Consider the following 21,491-nt stretch of genomic DNA (forward strand, 5'->3'; position numbering starts at 1 on the left):
CTGAAATGAAGTAATAATCTGTTTTCACCCGTACTGGTAAACTTCGGAACCCAGATGTCCTTGAGCTCACGGGCAGAGTGGTCAAATTGCCTTCTGGCTGAGGTTCTCCTGCAAGGGGGTTATTTATTAACTCTAATAAGACATCAGGAAAATTCTGTGGATTCCTTCAGAAAAAGAACTTTTCCCGGCATTTTACGTTTTATTTTCGGATCCAGTTTGATCTCTGTAAGGCTGTGTGTTGGTACCACGTCAGCTGGAGTTTCCCTGAGCTGTATGTTCTGTCCTGCCTACATTCACATGAAACTTAAATTGTTACTCAGCATCCTGTACTCATTGTCCTGTGTGAGAATTTTTCAGAATTCAGTGCAATTTTCTGTTCCTTGGTCTTTTCTTACTTCTGTTTTATATTATCTTTGTTGTACGTAAGCCATTCGTTCAGGGTCCTCAGATTACCAGAATGCTGGGGTTTTTTTCCTCAGAGGAGAAAGCTGGTACCAGGAAAAGGACGAAACAAGTATGAACTGGCCCCAGGTCTGCTGTGTATCTGTTCCATGCAGACAATGTATGTATGTTAGCTCTTCTATCCTGAAACCGCTGAGATTTCAGTGGTGAACGGGAAGGGAGCTTGAGGCTTGTCTTGAATGGAATAATAAAATATCTTAAATTGGCCAATTCCATAGCTATGCCAGTGGTGAATATTTTTTTAAAATTAAGTTATTTATAATTAATAGAGAACATCTGTCTTTTAATAGCTTCCTCATCCACACTTTGTCCATAGAGTTCTTTCTCTCTAGCTATTGTGAAGCCTTACGTTTAGCTACTGTCATTTTCTAAAAGCAGAGCTTTCCTCTAAGCCGTGCAATCTTTCAGTGTAATCCTTTCCTTTGAGAGAACTGAATTCTACTTTAGCTGTCTTAGATCATGTTGGTGACTTATTTGTTGATTTATTGAGATACAGTGTAATGTGTTTTTTATGAATGAGAGCTCAAACACAGTATCTTCACCTCTTGGTTCACATCCCCAGCTGTGAACCTGGAGCTTCTTAATTTAAAGTTTTTGTTCCTCAGTTTCCTGGTCTTCAAATGGAGATAATAATAGTATTTCCCCCAGAATTTGAGAAGACTAGATAAGTTAATCCACAAAAAGTACTTGAAATGTACTTGACATAATAAGCACTTAGTAGCTGTTAACTGTTATCATTACTAATATATTTAATACTGGTTATTAGTATTTACTAAATTTTTACTATATACTAGGCTCTTAAGAATCATTTTCTGATTTAATTCTTAACACTTTGTGAAATAGGTACTATTATTAGTACCATTTTATAGATGAGGGGAGCAGAGGCTTAGAAAATGTGAGTTACGTGCAAGAGTTTTATATATATCCAGTCCAGGTCTTTGTGCCTCTCAAGCCCATGCTCCTGACAGTGACATAATTATGCTTTGCCAGGGTGGCAGTGCCTTAGTCATCATATAGCTTTGATTGAATAAAACACCCAGACCTTTCCAGTGACTTAGCCCTCTGCCCTTCCTCATTAGAGTGTCACTAATGAGAATTGATGGCGTGCATGTTCCCAGCAATGTGCTAGACCTGAGAGAGAAATATAACCCCTCAAGTGACCTGCAGTCCCATCAGGGGAACGAAGGCTTCTCAAATATGTGAAAGGTTTTAGGGAGAACTGGGAGTCAGGTGCTGGTGCTCGAGTTTAGACCATAAGGCTTCCATAACAAAATCAGAGAAGGCAAAATAAGGAAGATAATTTGCTTGTTATTTATAATAAATCTTACTTTAAAATTACTATTGGTTAGTATTTTGTTGGTATAGACAGAATCTAAAACCAGTCAATCTGTGTCTAACAGACATCAACCATGACAAGACTATGTTAAGCCTGATTTCAAGACAATGTGAAAATAGGAGAAGAGACACAAGCATGGATTAAGATGCAGAATGACACTGGTCAGTTTGGAGGCGGAAAGGGCCATCACAGGCTGGAAGTGACAGGAGAGCGTTCAGGGAGGAGGCTGTGAAGAGCTGGCTTTGTACGGGTGCAGTGGACCCTGGAGAGCACTAACTACAGTTGGGATCTAGCAGTTGAGGGACTGGTCTGGTTAGAAGGATAGGTTGGAAGGTAATGGGAAGAAAAGGTTGGGTAGATTATTGACGACAGGCTCTACATTGTGAAGCCTTTTTACGACTGACAAATATTTACTGAGCGCCTGCTTTTGTTAATGAGTCATTTTTTATATGAATGTTTTCTTTAATGCTCTTAGAGATGGTCTTTTCAGTACAGAAAAGAAAACAATCTATAAAAATAGCTACCTGGTCTCCCCAGTACCCAGGAGCCAGCTTTCATTTCTCAAAGGCCCAGGGAGTCTATGTGTGCCCAGTACTGGACTTGGGCCTTCTCAAGGGGTGGAATTGATAGCACAGGCCCTAGCTGTGGAGACTTCACCTAGGGAGAAAGGGACTCTCTCCAAACTTACACTTCATCTGGAAGAAATTTTCAGTGAGTCTTGAGTGGCCCCTTTCAGCATGTTCTTCCTTATATGCCACTTTAATTAAGCAGTGCAGTGTGAGGCTCGTCCTTGGACAGGAAGTTAGGTGATGGGAACTCAAGTTCGTTTTAGATCCCTGACTGTGTGATCCTTGGTGTCGCTGTTCCCAATTGTGAAGTGGGTAGGTCTAAAAGGGATTTGTAATTTGACCAGTGAAGTCCAGATGTGAGTTGCAGGCAGACCCACAAAAGCCTAAATATTATCTGGTCTTACTACAAAGTACATGAGGGCATGGGTTTAATGTGGCATTTAGAGCACGGAGAGCAGGTGAGTCACTTGTGTACTGCTGTTGCTTTACAGAAGTTCAAGTGCTAAACAAGAGGGGGACAGTGAGATTATACTGCTTGGCCAGCAGCACAGAGCCAGCTGCTGATGCACTAATCTCTTCTCTTCTCTCCATCTGTGGGTTTCAAGGCAGCAGTCTTCTCGTCTAGACAGATTGGAGCAGGTCCAAGAAGGGTGACCACATGGTGGAGCAACTGTGTCCTTGGAGGCACAATCGATAACGTTGATGTAATTCTGTAGTGGGGGAAAGGCTGGGCTAAAGGCCTCTTAAAATCCAGTTCCCTCCTCCTTTGAGATGATCTGTTTCAAAACACAATGTTTAACTTTTTCCTTGGAACCCAACACACCATGGGGAAACCTAACCCCCTTGCTTACACAGTCTGTTCAGTTTTGTAGCTCTTATGTGATGTGATCAACAGATAATCAAAGTTCATGTGAACAATCAAGTGGATCTTGAGTTTTGGGATTGTTCCTCCTAGGTAATATAGGTGGTACAGCCTCTCTGCCTGTGGTAATGGAATTTCATGAATGGCATTTATCATCTGAGGTACAAATTTTAACACAAGTCAAAAAAAAAACAAAAAAAAAAAACTAATTTCAGATTGAATTTATCTTTGGGGAGGGGTGGACTCAGAAATGGCATGAGTCCTCCCAGTATCTGAAATCCTAAATAGGTTACTTAAAAGTTCAGATTTTTTTCTTTTTTGCTATTTCTGAATTGAATTCACTTAAATAAAATAAAATAAAAAACACCAAACTCTTAGTGACTGATGAGTTGGTACATTTTCCTGTTATTTTCTTGAAGACTGTTGTTAACTTAGCAAATGAGCCATTGATTACAGTAGTATTTATTGATCAGCTACTAGCCAAAGTACTAACATTATTCTAGCTCTAGTACTAGCATTGCACTACCACCAGAAAGCAGAAAAGACCTTATTTACATTAGAGTCTAGATAGTGCAAGCTATGTCATGTAGAATGAAAGAAACTTTGCTACATTACCTATAATAGTTTTTACAGCTTTGGAAAATAAGTTTTATTATTTCTTATTTCTTTATTTTTTTTCCAGATAAGAAAACTGAGACTCAAAAAAATTAAACAATTTGTCCAAGGACAAACATTTAGTAGTGACCTAGCCGAGATTCAAATCTAGATCTTTCCTACTCTGTAGCCATTCTTTCTCCTTCACTACTATCTATTTTTGCTCTTGGTTGTTGATTTTCAGATCGGATAATTTAAATAATTGTTTCATGTGTAACATCAGAGCTCAAGTCTGAATTTTTATAATTCTAATGTAATTCTATTTTCCATGATTTTACCTGACTCAGATTCATGGAAGAAAAGTTGGTTTGAAGGGTGGTTATTTCTTTATCTCCTTAGAATTGAAATTGATTTCTAAAACCTTCTGGATGCAAATGTTGTTTTTTTTCCCCCCAAACTGTTCTGCATGATTTTTTTTTTTTAATATTTAAAATCTAAATCACAGTTATATGGTTTATGAGCTGACGTCTTTTATATACAATATGAACTCTTATTCTGTTGATTTGTTTTTCTAGACTGAATAACCACCAAATAAATATCACTAATTTTTCTCCTATCCTTTCAGATTTGATGGGAACTTCAATACCAATGTATCTAGAACAATTAGTTGTGATCGACTTTCTACCACTGTTAATAGCCGGGCCTTCAATCCAGGACGAGACTTAAATTCAGGTCAGTGCTCTTTCAGTTTTATAAAAATAAACTATATTGCACCACATTCAGGTATAGGAATAAACATTTTGCTTTAGATATTTTCCTTTAAATTTTGAAGAAAAATATATACTTAAAAGAGATATAAAAGAGGACATTTCTTGCTAGAAAGTTGACATGCAGAAGAGGGAAAGGAAGAAGAAAATTGACTGCCATATATTAAGTACTTGCTCTGTAACTATTTCTAGCATATACCAAGCACCTTGCTGGGTTCTTTAATCTGTCATTTCATTTGTTAGGAATTTTATATTTGTTATTGCAAAGGTTATTTTAGAGACCCAGTTATCTTTTCAAAAGGAGGTGTTGAATTTCATGTATATTTCCTATTTATAATTTTTAATTTGTTTCAGATCGTGTTTTGGAAGAATGATGAGCTTTTCTATTGATAAACAGTGTCATGATGCTTTATATTGAGTTTGAACTTTCTTCATGGTCTCAGTGAAACTCAGTTATATGCAGTAGTAATAACTACTAGGGTACCTGTGTACGCAACTCCAAAGTGACTTAGTGTCTCCACTTTCTTGCCCCGGAGTTTCAGTTTATATGCCTCACCCTTTTGTCTTGTTATACATACTTGTTGACTAATGGACCTCAGAACCTAAAAGCATCACCTTTTCAGAACTGAAGGGGCTTTAGAAATCACCTACCAGCCTCAATTCTTGGATTTTACCCAGAAAGAATCAAAGGTTCAGAAGGGTCCTAAGACTTCCTTTATTGCTGGAAAGATGAAGGATCCGATCCTTAAATATGAAGAACTGTATTTCCCAAATTCCGGGTCTCTTGCAGACATGTAAAACCCAAGAGAAAAACCAGAAGACCAGAATATTTATTTTTAGAGCCCCATACAGACTTGGTGCAGGCGAAGAATTGTAGTGATTGGGAATTGTATACACAAGTTAGGTAATCTATTAGATCTGGAAAGAGAACTGTAAGCTTTATGTCGCTTAAAGATCATAAACCTACAGCCCCTAGCTAAGTGGTCCAGCCCAAATCAGCCAGGCATATGTTGTCTACAACAACTCATATAATGGACTCAGTCATTTTTTATTGGTCTGAAAATCTGGAAACCTTCTGGAGCAGAGGGGGTTTACTACTAGAAAAGATGCTAAATGAAAATAATTTTCATAAAAAAACGTAACTGAAGAGAGTGCAGCAGGGCATAGAATGGGCAGAGAAAATGAATTATGGAAGGTCCATAGCTGGAACTTGAGTGTCCTGGTTCCCAAAGTTGGTACTTATCCCTCTTCCTTCAGATTTGCACAGTGACACAAGACATGTTGCTGGATCTGAAGGCTTGAGGTTGAAGTAGCCTTCTTTGAACAGGATCAGATTTAAATGTGTCCCAGAACTACACAATTTAATCCAACAATATGTATAGTTTTTTACAATATATGTTACCGTGTGGGCTATTTGGTTATTTTGTTGTTGTTGTTTGTTTTTTGTATTTTTTTTTTCCATTTGAATTAATAAGAAAAAAATCAGTGCATTGGAGGTACAGATGTAAAGATAGGTATGATTCAGAAGGACTCACTCACAAATGTTAATTTCTTTTTTAGTTATGGAACAGCGGGCCATTTTTACTCCTAATTTTCTTAATTTTAAACTAAGCATGCCTTGCTTTATAATCAGGGGGAGAATAAAACAAGAAGGAATTATAGACTACTTTTCAGTGTGTTTTCCCTTTTTCTGGTAGATAATACGTTCAATAACAAGTCTCTGGTACTAAATCCTGTCTGGTGTTGAGGTTCTAGATGAAGCACCATCACCCTCCTGGCTGTGTGACTGCGGCAGTAGGAAGGGGAGGCTGGGCAGACCGAGGCTGGCATATGCTTACTGGGCACAGAGCGATGCTCCCCTGCCATGGTCAGTCACCTCAGTAGACCGCACCTTGAAGGATCTGGAAGCTGCTGCCGACATGGCTATATCCTTATTGCCTTGTTTTATATCTGTTTATTATCATGAGCACATTGTTGAGATCTGTCTCCATCATTAATAGTCATATTATTTAGCCTTTTTCTTAGTGAATACAGAAGCTATTTATACTGCCAGGTAATGGTCTCCCCCCTACTAACTAGAATGAATAAGTACAGTAAAAATTCATTCAACAGATACCTGTTAAGCATCTTCTGTGTGGTAAACACTCTCTCTTGGATTTGGTAAGGAGGAGGGTGGTGAGGGTGGAGGTATGCAGTTAAAGATCAGATGTTGAATTTGGCTATTTCTAAGAGCACGTCTCAAGTATAACATACTACCTAACAAGAGTTGTTCTCTGTGCAGCTGACGTAGCTAGATTTACAAGCAGCTTTTGGCAATATTCAGGTATTTGAGAACTGACTTGCTTGCATGTCAAGTTTGTGACATTCTTTGGGATGCAGGCCTGCATCCCAAAGTCCACATTCTTGAGCAATCATTTGTAATAGGAGAGGCATGGTAGGCGGTGAAGGGTGAAGCTCTGTCTTCTCCTCCTCTCCAGCTCATGCCCCTTTTCGGAGCAGAATTAATGTACTGCATCGGCTATCCCATGTCTGATATTTACATCTGTAATATGTCCAGCCTTAGGCTCTTTCAGACTGTATATAATCCATCAATGAGCCCCTAATTGATAACACCGTCTCAGGTTGCCTTTAAGACTAGCTGGAAACAGACTCACATAAATTGTAAATGATTCTTAAGTTCATTTATTCAAAACTAGGTCATGTGTCCACTCATCCAACGCACATGTGTATTCTTTTTCTTCAAACCACTGCTGCCAGATCTCTGCTCTCTAAATTGATTCCTTGTCCCTGATTCCATTCAAATAACTAATGTTTGACAGTGCATGTGTTATATTACGGTGCTGGTAATGTTTTGTTCAGGTTCTTTCCTGCTTTCATCCCTAGTTTCTCACTCTTTTTTTTTTTTTTCTTCAAAATTCCTGCTGAGCTATTTTCTTGTGCGTAACCTGATCCCTAAAGAGAGTTTATTTGAAGAGTCCAAGGAAAGTTGCCTCTTGCTCTCTTGAGTTACGCAATTGAGGTGAGAGTGGAGCTGGGAGTTAGTCTTTCTCACCAAAAGAAAAAGTGTCTGGACTTTCTTTATGGTGTTTGATTTAAAGCGCATTTGAAGTTGCAAACTTCGATCTTGGTAGCATTGCAGTCTTCATTGAGAAACGGGATTCATGGGGTGTAAGGGGCATTGGTAAGTCACGTTACAGCAGTAAATGTGCAGGAGGTACAGGTGGGCGCCCGAGGCCGGAGGCTGCGCTGCTGATCTCCACGGTTCCACTGCGCCCTTCTGTGGATGACGAAGACTGGCTGTGTGCTGTAGGTTCTTCTCTTTGATCTAAAATGCTATGAAATTTATTTGTTAAATATGTTAATGCCAATGTAGTGCAAAGCTACATTCTACCCAAAAACCTAAAACAAGAGAATAAAAATCAACCAAACTAGGAATTTCTAGTTTGTTGTTATGCCTACTTACTCCAGATCCATGGCTGCCTTAGTGCCATAAGAGATGTGGTAATTTTCTATATAATATCTAAAAACTATTCAGTTGCATGGAAATCCAGATTTCTCGAGGTAGTGATTCTGTTCCTGTGTGTGTGTGTGTGTGTATGTATGATATACACCCACATATAGAAAATGAAGTACAAACCTGTTCTTCACCTTGATTCCCCTTCAAGCTCTGTTCCCATAACTGCAAACTACTTCAAAGTCTAGTCTTATGGTTTCTCACAAGAACCCTATTATACTGACTTCACAAGATTTTTTGCCACATACATCCTCATATTTATCCTCTGTCGTAACATACATAATCACAATGGACACAGACTTTTTTTTAACTCGGCACATGTATCTGAACATTCCTTTGTGTATATGTAAATAAATATACAGTAGTCCCTCGCTATATCGCAGTTCACTTATTGCGGCCTCACTGTATTGTGGGATTTTAAAAAATATTATATTTAATTATCACAGATTTTTCACTATATGGTGGGACTTTGTGGTACTGCATACGTATGTTGTTAAAGTTACATAGGTTTAAGAGTGTAGAATAAATGTAAGGTTCCTACTTCTCAGGGGGGTCTTGAACGTAATACCCGCGATAAGTGAGGGAATACTGTACCTCTATATCATTGTAGTAGTAACTATATATTATTGAATTAATGAATCTGCTCCACTTCAATGTCTAGAAAGTCCCAGTTTTTCACTATATCATTGCTGCCTTGAAAGATTTCAAATGACCCTTCCAGGATTTTACGTGACTGCTGTGTGGCAGTTGACATGTGAACTCCTCTCTGCCATCCTTTGGTTTCCATTTATCCTCTTCTCTGCTCAGTTCTCTTCCTTTTCTCCTCAGACTCCTTTTCCATTATTAAGTCCCAAAGGGTAGCTGTCTCCCTGTCCTCACCTCACTCCTATTGTCTCCCTGAATGTTCTCAGTTCAGCCAACAGCCCAACTCCCACCATAAGCTGCTGAATTAAGATCTTTATCTCTACCCATGACCTATTTCTGAACTTATTTATTGGGTAACCAATTTCAGGGCACACAGCTCTCAAAAATTAAGTACTCAATGAAAGCACAAACTTTCCCGTACCCTTATTTCCCAATCTGGTTCACTATATCCCAGTTATCAGTACTGCCGTCCTGGCTACATGGGGAACTCCTCCTCACCTTTTCCACCCAGTACTATTACAGGATTTATTTAACAGTTTGACCAAATACAAGCATGAGTGAATGAATATGTGTCAGGTTTTACTTTGTACAAGATACCTCACTTGGCACTTACCTGTGTGTTCTTCCTCTTGCTGTCACACCAATTAGTGTCAAGTCTCATCATCATCATCATCTCTTTATTGAAAGGGGAAACTTGGCTCAGATTTCATAGTTCGCAGATGTATCTTGAATCTCCTTTGTCTTCTCAGTTGCGAATGCCACAAACTTAGATCGTAGTTGCCTTTCTAGAAAAATAATTAATGTAGACACGTCCCCAGAGGTTACCCTACTTCTCTCTTTTATTCACTATATCCTGCATACTCTTGAGTATTTTGAGAATGCCTGCTTTGTAACTCCACTTTTCAAAAACCTCTGGTGGCTCCCCTTTACCTCTGAGATAAAGGCGGGAGCCTTTCAGCTTCATTCAGCTTCATTGTCTACTCCTCTTTCTCTTTCCTTAAGCCCTCTGAGCTCTGCCCTCAGGGAATCACTGTCATTTCTTCAAATCACCAGCACTCCTCCACTTCCATTCATATTATTGGTTCAGCCTGTAGTGCAATCAGTGCCTGCCTTCTCTGACTTGCAAAATATTGCTCATTCCTCAAGACCCAACTTCTTTGCCATTTTTCTCTCTTGTCCATCGTACCTTGTTGGGTTTACCAGGAGACAGACTCAGAGATGGGGACTGGCAGCCTGTGTGGAAAGGGAAGGAAGCAGGATTGAGCAGTGGGAGAACCGGGCTGAGATACAGTCTCGGCGGAGTCTTCGGGCACCGCCAGGAGAACCTGGAGGCTGTGATGGCCCTTCAGGATTCTGTTGGCCCAGCTACACCTCTTTTTTATTACTTTATGGCTCACTCTTATAGAATTTTAATGTTTTGTATTCGACATCTACTTGACTCTCTGCTCCACTTAATTTATTTTTTGTGTGCCTACTGCTTAATCCAGTGTCTTGCCCATCGCAGGTACATGGTGGGTGGATGAATGAATGAATGAATGAATGAAAGTAGGATTTTTTTTGTAATTTTGTTACCCCATTTTTATAATGGAATAACCAAGACTTTTGAAGGACCTTAGTGAAGAAAGAAATGTGGTTATGATTTGCTGTAAGATAGCACTGGTTTCCTTAGCTTCACATATCAGCACACATGAATATCTCAGTTATAGAGTGACATAGACTGTGCAGGTGAATAATATTATTCACATGACACTGTACTGAGTCCAAACACACAAGAAAATCAATCCATCATTTCCTAGTACCTCATAAACCGTTTTATACTTTTGTCTTTTTCTTAGCCTGGATACCAAAGAAAGTATTCACCCTTATCTCATAGATGAGAAATAGGCCCAGAGAAGGTTACTGATCTATCTAAAGTCAAACAACAAATTGCTGGTTTTGACATGATGAAACATAGTGTCTTGACTCCTAATTCAGCTGGCCTCCCTACAGTAGACTGCTAAAGATGAAGAGGTGTATCTCCATCACTGCCTACTGACACTTCAAACACTTGTCTAAAGCCAAACTTATAATCTTCTCTCTTCCTACCCAAACCTCCTCCTCGGCTCATGTTTCATGTATCAATAGCAGCTTTATTTTATTTTTCACTGAAGCTTGAGACCCAGAATCAACCCCAACTCCTTCCTCATACTTCCTAATAAAGAACTTCTGTAAGGCGACAACTGTATGATAGGGCAGACACCAGGGTAATTAAGACTGAGTTCCTACCCTCAGAGAGCTCACAACCAAGTTATGTGTGTATGTGTGTGTGTTGGGGCAGTGGGGAGGAGGAGAAAAATCAAGTACAGTTACAATACCGTGCTGAGTACTGTCATGATATATTAAGCCCTGGCACTTGACCCAGACTGTGAGCTTAAGCTGTATCTTACAGGGCAATAGGAATTATCCTGGTGATAGGCTTGTAGCAAGCACATTTCTTATTTCAGTATCTGTAGAAAGTGTAGACCTCACAGATCTCTGTATAAGGGGGAATAAGTAACAGAAAATGAAGATAGCACTAAGCCAGATTTTAATGGGCCTTTTGTACATCACTCTGAAGAGTTTTGTTTGGGGTTTGGCTTCTGTTTTGATATGTTTTTAGCCTTAAATCAACCAACTGGGAGACATTAAGCAGGAGAGACAAGAGAGCTCTGTGGAGAATGGATGGAAGTGCATTTAGTCTGGAAGAAAGAGAAAATGGGGCAGACTATTGAAGGTTATTCAGAAGTGGGAGGGGTTGGGTGGAGGGCTATCGCCAGGTGAGGAGTGAGTGGGATGGCAAGATGTGGAGAATTTGTCTGTACCATACTTCTAAGTTGCTTGGCCGAGAAAAGAAGCAGGCCACTGAACACTTAGAGAGAAGTCAGATGGAGGAAGGCTTTTATTGTTATTATTGCTGCTAATAGTTTTTTAAGTTAGGAACACTTGGAAGTGTTTATATACTGAAGACAGAGATACAGTATAGAAAGAAAGTAAAACTAAGGAAACAGGACAATGAAGTTTAATGTCTTGGTCCAGTTGTCCCAAACCTCAGTGATCATCAGAGTCACCTGAGTGCTTAGCCAAAAATACCTATTTTTTGACCCCCATCTCAGACCAAGTGAACCAGGTTGTTGGCTGGGTAAAGCTTGGGAATCTACAGGGTTCAAAGCCAATTTTGAGGCTCAGCCTGGCTTGAGAATTCCATCCCTGTTCTTCTCTTACTCCATCCATGAGTGTTTGAAGATGACCTGGACCTTTGGGGTCTTTGGGAGCGGTCTTCTAGAAAGGAAGAAGGTAGAACAGTAGGTCCCATACTGATTTTGGATTGCCCCAGGAGTTTACTCTGGGTTCTGAGCCCATGATCAGGCTGTATCAACTGAATTAAGGATGTAATGGACTGGTTTATTGTGCATTACAGAATTAGCCTAGAACAGACATGACAAGGTTGGAACAGAACCAGCGATTTAAGGATGTCCTCTACTTAGTATTATACTAAAATAAATACAGTGAGATGGGTCAACGGTCATTAATATTACTCTGGCAATGGGTTTTAGCTAGTATAATCAGTGTGATGGATGAATCACTGGGCTACATGCTCTGGATTCATTCAGCTCAGAACTCAACTCACTTTTTTCTTTCTGAGTCAGAATGTCCTTAGCTATTATATAATGGGAACTGTAATATCTCTTTGGTGAACCTCCACATCCTGGTTCTTCCTAGCTGCCTGAATAATAGATAAAAACCCACCCCATAGGATTACTGTAAAAATTAACTGAGCTGATACATATGAAAGACTTAGTAACATGCTTGAAATATGGTTAAATGCTTGATATGTTTGCACTTCTGGAGCAGCATAAATAGTGTCTGGGGTCCATGAAATAAAGTCTCTCCTGAATAAATGGTAAAATAATACTCAGGATGTGAGTGAGGAGTAGGAATTGGAACGATGTAACAGGGTATAATGCCAGAATTTTTGTTAGGAGTCATCAGAATGTTAATTTATTTTATTCCCCTCCAAAGTGATGGCTGTTGCACAGAATACTACTGAAAGGTTCTATGTAATTTCTGGTCTATTGGGGAATTAGGTGTGTTTTCATGTCTGCAACTTTGTGTATTTAGGACAGCTTTTATATTTTGTATTTGGTGAGCTGTGGGAGGTAGATAGCTTTGGGTGTTTTGTTTGGTGGTGTTGGGCTCGGCATCAGAAAGCCCAGAGTTCCTTGTGGGAGGTGACAAGCCTGTTACAGAGCATTTTTGTTGTTGTTGTTCCTACCCCTGGTGGACAATATTGAGAAAAACAGAAGTCACAGCCCAACTGCATGCAGTTCGTAATCCATCTATTTCTCATCAGCCTGATGATTTAAGCATTAAAGAGGGTAGACGGCACTTTGGGAACATTGTTGGTTTTGTTTTTAGAGGTTAATGGCTTTAGATCAGGTCAGATGTAGATGGTGAAAGTGGAAGGAGAATACATGGAGGCCATGGACTGTGGGGCCCATATGTCAGAATTACCTATAGACTGTACAGTGTATGCAGGCAGATTTTGAGATTCAATTAATGAGAGTTGTAGGGGGAAATGCCTGAAAAGGGGAAAGGCACGTTTTTAGCTACTTTCCAATAGCATTTTGTGTGTTAAAGTTGAAGAAAAGTAAGCCAGCATGTTTTGCAAAGTTCTTTGTCTTTGCTTATATTAAGCTTCTCCATCATTCTCATCTAAGCGCTTCTTGGTACTGTTTAGACATTTCGTTTAGTCTTGGATGGCTATTAGTATCATGTAGTGCTGACCTACATCTCCTAAGTCAATAGGAAGTAAAGATGCATGCCTTTTTTTTTTTTTTGCATAAACTTGATGAAACCCACCCAGTTGTAAGTGTGTTCTTTCTCCCTAGTTGTAATGTGTGTACTTACTTCCTGTTGGCCTTCACTCTTTGCTTTCTTAACACTTTTCTCTTTTGGTTGCTAAAGAGGGTCTTTGGAAACACCTTGTCCAAAATACATTACTTTACAGATGAGGAAATTGAGGAGACATAAGTGAAGAGCCATGACCAAGATCGTCATTTACAAGTTCACTCAGCAAATACTAGCTGAGTGCTTCCTAAAAACCAGGCATGTGCCAGGAGACTGGGAATGGGATGAACAAACCTGACCTGCCTCCTACCTTCATGGAGCTTACAGCTCCTCTGCACAAGACATGAATCAAATCGCTTCAAAGACAAATACAACAAACGTTGCCCATTTTTGCTATGAAGGAAAACACTGGGTGCTCTGAGAGAGGATAATAATTGAGGAAAAGTCTCTCTGAGAATGTGAACAGAGTCATTCCAGACCAAAGGACCATCTTGTGCAAAGAGCTTGACACATTTGCGAAACTAAAAGAAATAGCTCTTTAGATGTATATAGTGTGGTGAGTTAAAGAAGAGGAGGGTGAAGTTAGAGAGTAGGAAGGGGCTGCATGGTACAGGGCCTCATCGAGTTTGGATTTACTACTAGGGGTGGTGTCATGGGAAACCTTTGAAGGGTTTTAAGCATATCCATGTCGGAATTTGATTTCCATTTGACTTACATGCTGTATGAAGAGTAAATTTAAGGTCAGAGGGCTTGCCAGTCTTAAAGATGGGACTTCAACCCATGGCTTCTTATTCCCAGTCCATTCTGATTAATCACGTCCTCCTCCTAGTTCCTAAGTACCAACCTGAATGAAACAGAAAGTGCAAAATAGCAATGGACCTATGTCCAAATGCCTTACTTGTCCTTGCTCCAGTGGACAGTGGGAAAAAAAAAAAAAACACCCTACAGAATAATTAAAGGGTCCCAGCTATATTGTTTTTCAGTTCTATAAAAACTCTATTATCTAAAATATGTTGTCTGTCGGATATTGCTCAGAGTCATGAGTGTAATTACTGTTGACTCTGCCTTCTAAGCTGTAGCTTGTGTCTATGCCATTTTCTAGTTAAACCAGCCTGTGGGGTCAATGGCAAACCCCATGACGTCGGACTGCCCAGCTGGCATGTGCCATTTTTAGCAATTCAGCAGTTTGTTTTTCTCATAAGATTAAATGCTACTTTAGCCTTACATCTTATTTGTGAAATTATGAAATTATTTCTTTTCATTGTGTCTCCTTAAGTTATTTACATTGTAAAAGACTCATGGACATGGACAACGGGGAGGGATATGATTGTGGGAGAGGGGGTGGGTTGGGTGGGGGAGAGAAATTAGGGGAAAAGGGGAAAACTGTAATTGAAAAACCAAAATTAAAAAAAGTTATTTACACTGTATATTTACAAACTAATGCAACTAATTGTTTTGATTGAGAAACACCAACGTGTTTATATATATTTATCCTGACCCTCAAGAAATAGTGTGCTTTCCATTTGATGATTACTAACTCATTTCAGCATGGATTTAGTGACATGTAGAAGAACTGCAGTATTCTGGAAACAGTGACGGCTTTGGACAGACATGCTTAGACCAAATCATCACTCTGCCCCAGTGGCTTTGAGCAAGCTCTGCATCTGTAAAATGGGTGTAATAAACTCATAAAGTAATTTTGAAAAGTGGCATACCATATATAAAACTAGTTTATAGGATGCCCAATAAATTTTCACATTTTATTATCACATCAGCTTTACTGAGGTATCACTGACATCCAATAAACTTACATGCTTAAAATATACAGTTGACACATTTTGACATATATAGTCCCGTGAAATCTTTAGACGAGCAGGCTTTTTACCCCTTCATTTACCTGTCTATTCTATACCTGTTCTGGTGGTGCTGTTGGGAGAAGGGAGTGTTTATCATTTTAAAACATATTTAGAATTATCATTGCTCTATATTGTTTTAGTCACAATCTTTATTTTTTATTGGACTTGGCATTAGAGGACAGTAAGATGTTAGGATTATCGAACAGCAGTATTAGAAACAGAGTTGAGAAATAGTCTGTGCAGACCCGCCCCAGCCTGCGTGCCAAGGATACCAGCCCTACGGCTCTCACAGAATGCGTGCCTTGACGTAGACAGAACGGGGGGCTTTGCCTCCGGAGTATGGAGATGTCTCGAGGATCTTAGAATCAGGGATGAAGCAGAAAGTCACCCGGAGCAACAATAATAATAACTAGAAGGTGGGAAGAGGTAAAATACTAGAGGAAGTCAGAGGGTGCAGTAACTTCTGTCTGGGAATAAGCTTCAGGGAGGAAAAACCCATTCATTGCCTCCTTCGCGTGTGTCTGAGGTAGGTGTGCAGAGCCATTTTGACAGATACAGGACCTGCCCGTTGAGGGCTGAGAGGCTAACGCTGTGCATCATGGGCTGATGGGCTGGGCATCTGCCCAGCTTTTTCCTGGATGGTGTCCAGCGTTTCTGAAGAAACAGATTTTGCAGGACCCCAGGCCAAGTTTTCCATTGGCCAGAACGCCTAACTGACTCATGTGAATGGAGAAGCCCCTCTGGGTTGCCTGCGTGGATAATAGGGCTCTCATTCACCTCTGCATCTAGGTCCGTGAGGGGCCCTCCTGGGGTGCACACTGCAATGAAAGATTGCTCCTGGGCTCTGGGGTCCTTATTACCATCATATCCATCATCTTCTGCTAGTACCGAATAATGGATGAAATTTAATCAGATGCCAAAGAAGTTCTCAGCGGGAGGATTTGAGGAGCCTAGCCTGATACTTAAGCTCTCATGCTGCAATGATTATAGGGAACCAGAGTGATGGTTTGTGGTGAGACTAAATGTATCATGCACTGTATGAATTGGGATTTATTTTTAAAGCATTCTTGCTCTCGATGGCTCCCCTTTTAATAGTCTCATTGCAGCCTGTTTATTGTTACAGATGTTATTTTTAAATGAGGTCACTGAGCTTTCCTTTACTTCCAAAGGCAATGTTTGCCTTTTCATTGCTGGGTTGGCAGGGCTGCCTCAGGAAGAGTGCTAATATGAGATCAAGGTTAAGGCTCCAGGCCCCCAGGAGATGAGGCAGAGGAAAACCCTCTTCCATGTTAACACACACCCACATCTGCCATCCATCTCCAGAGAGAGCACAGTCGCCTGAGTGCAGGTGATGACCTTGAAGGGTAGCCCGGCAGAGTGGAGAAGGGACCGACATGGTCACACAATGGATTGCCTCCTCTCTTGTGCCCTGAAACCTCAAGCAGGTCAGAAACCTCTCTGATCTGTTCTCTTATCTGTGCCTTGGGGATGATAACTTTTTACTCCTAGGATTTCTGCGAGGGTAGACATGCTATAGCTCCTTGTTATGTGTTGGGTGGGGTAATTGCTGAAGGTGTGAGGCACTGAACATGCCTTAATGAACCCAGCTCGCCCGTGATGTTAGTAAATAAGCTCTTACTGGCACACACTCACCTTTGTTTACAGTGCCCATGACTGCTTCCACACTACGGTGGCAGAGTTGGAAGTTGCAACAGAGACCATGTGATGGGCAAAGGCAGAGAATCATTGACCATCTGGTCCTTTACAGAAGTATGCCGACCCCTGAACAAGGCCCAAGGATGGCCATGTGGCATTTAGAGCTTTATGTGTGTTTTTCTCAAAGGCATCTCACACTTCTTTCTTTCTGGCTTTGCTCAGACTCCTCCTCTGTCGAATTGCCTTCTGTTCCAGTCCCTTATATATCATTCTTTTGGTATATTAGTTAGTGCAATAGGGTTTGGTTTTTTGGTCATCTTTGTATATTTTGCAGCATGTAAATATCAGTACCCTACACACACTACACACAGTAAGTGTGTGACACATAACTGAGTTTGGTGTGGAACAGAGCAGAGGGGCATCAGGGAGGGCAGAGAACTCCTAATTCCAGGGAGAGAAGGTAAGAAAGGCTGCATAGAGGTTTGGCCACAGGATTGCACCCAGTAAGGTGGCTATCACTCCAGCTGCAGATCAGTGACAGGGATGCAGTATCCATAGGAAAGGAGGTGGTACTGCATGATATAAAGAAGACAGGAGCCTGGAGACCCAGGCTTGAATTCCAGCTTGGCTATTTACTGATGAAGCCTTAAACAAACCATGTAATCTCTCTAAACATATTTTCTCAACTCCAAAATAAGGAGAAATGATCCTAGCATTGTCATATGGGTTAAATGAGATAACCGAAAAGAAAGCCTCTATCCCAGTGCTGGCACACTGGGATCATTCCATAAGCTACTATTGAATGGTTATGGTTCTGGCCTTTCAAGTACTGTTCCTGCTGTTTCCCTCATTATGGAGTGAGCAAGGTTAAGGTCACGCATCTCATCTGTCTAGAGACTCGACTTATTAACACCACTGTTTTCCACAGATAGGGAGTGTACCCCAAGCCAGTAAGTGGATGCTGGCCCAACGGGGACCAGTCCAGTAAGGGGAGGGATTAGTGCGAATGAATCATTCATGCTGGAAAAAATAATCCAGGACATACAGTGTCACCATTCAATGTTCAGAGTAATAGCTGTACTTGACTGAAGCATCCATTACATTTTCTAATATGGGGTATTTTTTTAAGGGACAGAAAGAAAATGTTTAGTAGAAAATTTACAGCTTTATATCTAGTGGGATCTCTTCATACTACAAGCAGTTTATGCAAAACAGATGCCTGAGGAGCAGTGCCGGCGTGCACCTGTGGATCTGATGGTTATATTTCATCTTCTCCCCTCCTCCAGTTCTTGCAGACAACCTGAAATCCAACCCTGGAATTAAGTGGCAGTATTTCAGTTCTGAAGAAGGAATTTTCACTGTTTTCCCAGCACACAAGTTTCGGTGTAAGGGCAGCTATGAGCATCGCAGTAGGTATGTTGACTGACTTGATAAAGTTTTAATTACTGTGTAAGAGTGGTCTATGAAATATAGGCTCCTCATTTACATCCATGGCTCTGCCTCTAGGCTGTGGTCTTAGAAACTTGTGCTTGTGCTAAAATTATTTCACCTTTGTACAGAGATTGAATGTGGAAGTGCTACGGAAGGGCAAATGATAAAGCCTAGTGCTTTTCTAGAACTATCAAAGCCAAATTTAAAAAGATATTTACTAAAGGAATTAAATTGACTGAGGCACCCAAACTGTTCTGAGCTTCTGACATCTTTGGTAATATTGTACCTCCTCCTAAGTATAGCCCTCGAAGACTTGATAGCATATCTCACAGTAGAGTTTGTTGTAGAGTAGAGAAAGTTGATGCCCAGCTTTCCTTTCTGTAATGTTATGCTTGGCCAGCCTTTTGAAATTTACACTCAAATCACAGCTACTAGAAGTGTGAAGGTTGTCTAGAATTCATTGGATTAAAGAGCCATCATTAACACAGAAACAACTTGAGGTTTTACCACTTACTTAGCCAGAAGGGCAGTGATGGGGAGATCGTTTGTAGGACAAGACTCATCAATTTACAGAACGAACCCCTTAGGCAGAGATACTTTCCCTGGAAATCCCCACGGTTTCCCTTTTGCAGTGTCAGGTGTTTGATCCAGAACTTCTGCAGTTATTGCAACATGCCCCCTTTTCAGAATCTAAATTAACTTGAGCTTCTCTTCATCTAATTTCCATTTGCTTCTCAGAAGAGAAGTTGGAGAGCATGCTGTTTTTAATGAATCACCTGTGAGGGATGGTCCAAAAGACAAGCAGCATTCACCTCCATTTGGAAGGTTTCATGCATCTCCACCATAAATATGTTATTATTTATATATCCCATGAAAGCAGTTTTTACCAGTTTACTGTGGTAATGTGAATACCTATTCTGCTTATTGTTATGTGGGTTGAGTTGGAAAGAAGAAGATGTGTCCTTTTTAAAAAATCCCTTCACCTAGCTTGGAGAACCTAAAAGGTTCATTATTTAATATGGTTGCTAGTTTGGGGATAGTTAGAGTTTCTTCTTTTCGGTGCCCTCTTTTATTTCTGTAGCCACATCGCCTGGATTCTTTTATCTGATTTCCCTGCTGGCTCAATGGTATCGACTAGTGGTATGTTAGTATTAATGCAGGACTTTGGGCTTGAGAACAGTCCGTGTCAACTTGGCCACATGTTCAAGGTTTTTGGTACTTTGCCTACATTTCTTCATTTGTGCCCAGGCTTTTGTGACTCAACTGGCATCTAATATTTCACAGAAAAGCCTAGTGTTCTAGGGGTGTCAATAAAGGAGAGCATTCTCTTGAGGCTGATTTCCTTTCTTAAGCTCCCCCTAATTTGTTCCAGCTTTAAAACCATGAATAGAGACCTCATTAAACCTCTTCTCACAAAGCATCCTGTACGGCATACTAGCAGAAGCCTGCTTTGATGGGAGGCACTTCTCCTTTGGCGCTCCAGCCCCTCCCCCTTTCCTTAATGTTGGCAAACAAAAACCTGGCAAGAAGAGTGGCTATCACAGGCCTGGACAAATTTGATGGCATGGTTTTAAATGCTTAGATAAGGGGCCTTTTGGTGGCTGACCTGTGTGAATGGCCTCAGTACTGAAAGGAAAGGGCGCTCTTAGCACTAGCCTTTGTTTTGGGGGGAGAGAAACCAAACCTGCTATTCAGAGCTGCTCAGCATGCTCCCAGCTTACAGGCTGCCTGAGTCCCACTCTTTAAGTCTGCCAAGGAGGACCCAGCGGTGGCGATCGGACCTTTTTCTCCCTCTGGGCCTGTCTCTACAGCTTGAGGCCACCCGATCTGTTTCCTGCAGCAGGATGTTGGGTAGCTGAGAGGGTTGGCTTGAGGAAAAGCCAGCCTTCCAAAAGATTTGCCTCTTAAAACCTTCCCCCAGTTGCTTTAATCTTTAGAAGACACCTTACCAATGCCTGGACTGCAGACACAGTGTTGTCCTGAGGTGTTGTTGTCAGTGCACCAGTGTAGTTTCTCCTCCTGTGCCTATCGCCCCAGCCCTGTGCCCTCCGTGGGAAAACGTTCACACACCAGCATCCCCGCGCCTCTGTCGTGCTCACAGCTGCGTTAGGTTGAGGCCTTTTACTTAAACCAGGACTGACTGCAGAGAGCTTCTGCTCCTTCCAGACCTATCTACGTCTCTACAGTCCGGCCACAGTCAAAGCACATAGTAGTGATCCTGGACCACGGGGCTTCCGTGACCGACACCCAGCTTCAGATCGCCAAGGACGCTGCCCAGGTCATCCTCAGCGCCATCGACGAACACGATAAGGTGACTGTTATCCCAGTGCCCTGCCTGGCATTTGGCTCCACCTTGAACCCTTTGTAAAAGCGCTTTATGTTTTGTAATATGTATATTTTTAAGTCTGTCTTTAAAGTGATTTTGGGAAACGAGACTGGTTTAGTTTCCACTCTAGTCTTTGAGGAAGCAGCTGCCAACTCTGATTCCAAATCTTCTTTGAAACCACTCCCACCCAGCCAAGGCTTGCACTTGTTTTATGCCTCCTGTTAAGACTTCTGATTAGCTATGACTTTCACACTGGAAATTACGCTAAGGAGCAAAAGGGCGAGGGCTTGCACGTTGGGGAATGGCGGGACTTTATCTGAAGATCGAAGGGAGGGAAGGGAGAAGGGAAGGCTGCTGGAGGTTTACTAATCTCTAGGACACCTCAGAGACAGGTGTGTTTACAGCTCATGATAATCTATTGCCTGTGGACATTTTCTACTTCATCATTTTGACTTTTCCAACTCCTGAGCTTTTACTCACTAATGCGGTTGTTTAAAAAACACACCTCATATCTTTCCCCCCACCTCCAGTTGGAAAATCAAGATGGTTAATACTTGCTATGATTTTTCTCTGCATGAAATACTTCTTTTTTTTTTCTTAAGTTCTA

The 21,491-nt window shown here is 40.9% G+C and overlaps 1 protein-coding gene across 1 annotated transcript in view; it reads left to right on the forward strand.

Moving 5' to 3' along the window:
• Positions 1-21,491, forward strand: part of CACHD1 (cache domain containing 1) — a 199,587-nt gene that overhangs the window by 127,517 nt on the left and 50,579 nt on the right. Inside the window, exons 4-6 of the mRNA XM_090269564.1 lie at positions 4,449-4,555; positions 18,414-18,540; positions 20,725-20,869. Of these exons, the coding sequence (XP_090125690.1) occupies positions 4,449-4,555; positions 18,414-18,540; positions 20,725-20,869 (379 nt within the window). The remainder of the gene's footprint in view (positions 1-4,448; positions 4,556-18,413; positions 18,541-20,724; positions 20,870-21,491) is intronic.

Source organism: Furipterus horrens, unplaced genomic scaffold, assembly GCF_987537825.1.
Source record: "Furipterus horrens unplaced genomic scaffold, mFurHor1.1.pri manual_scaffold_3, whole genome shotgun sequence".
Taxonomy (NCBI): Eukaryota; Metazoa; Chordata; class Mammalia; order Chiroptera; family Furipteridae; genus Furipterus; species Furipterus horrens.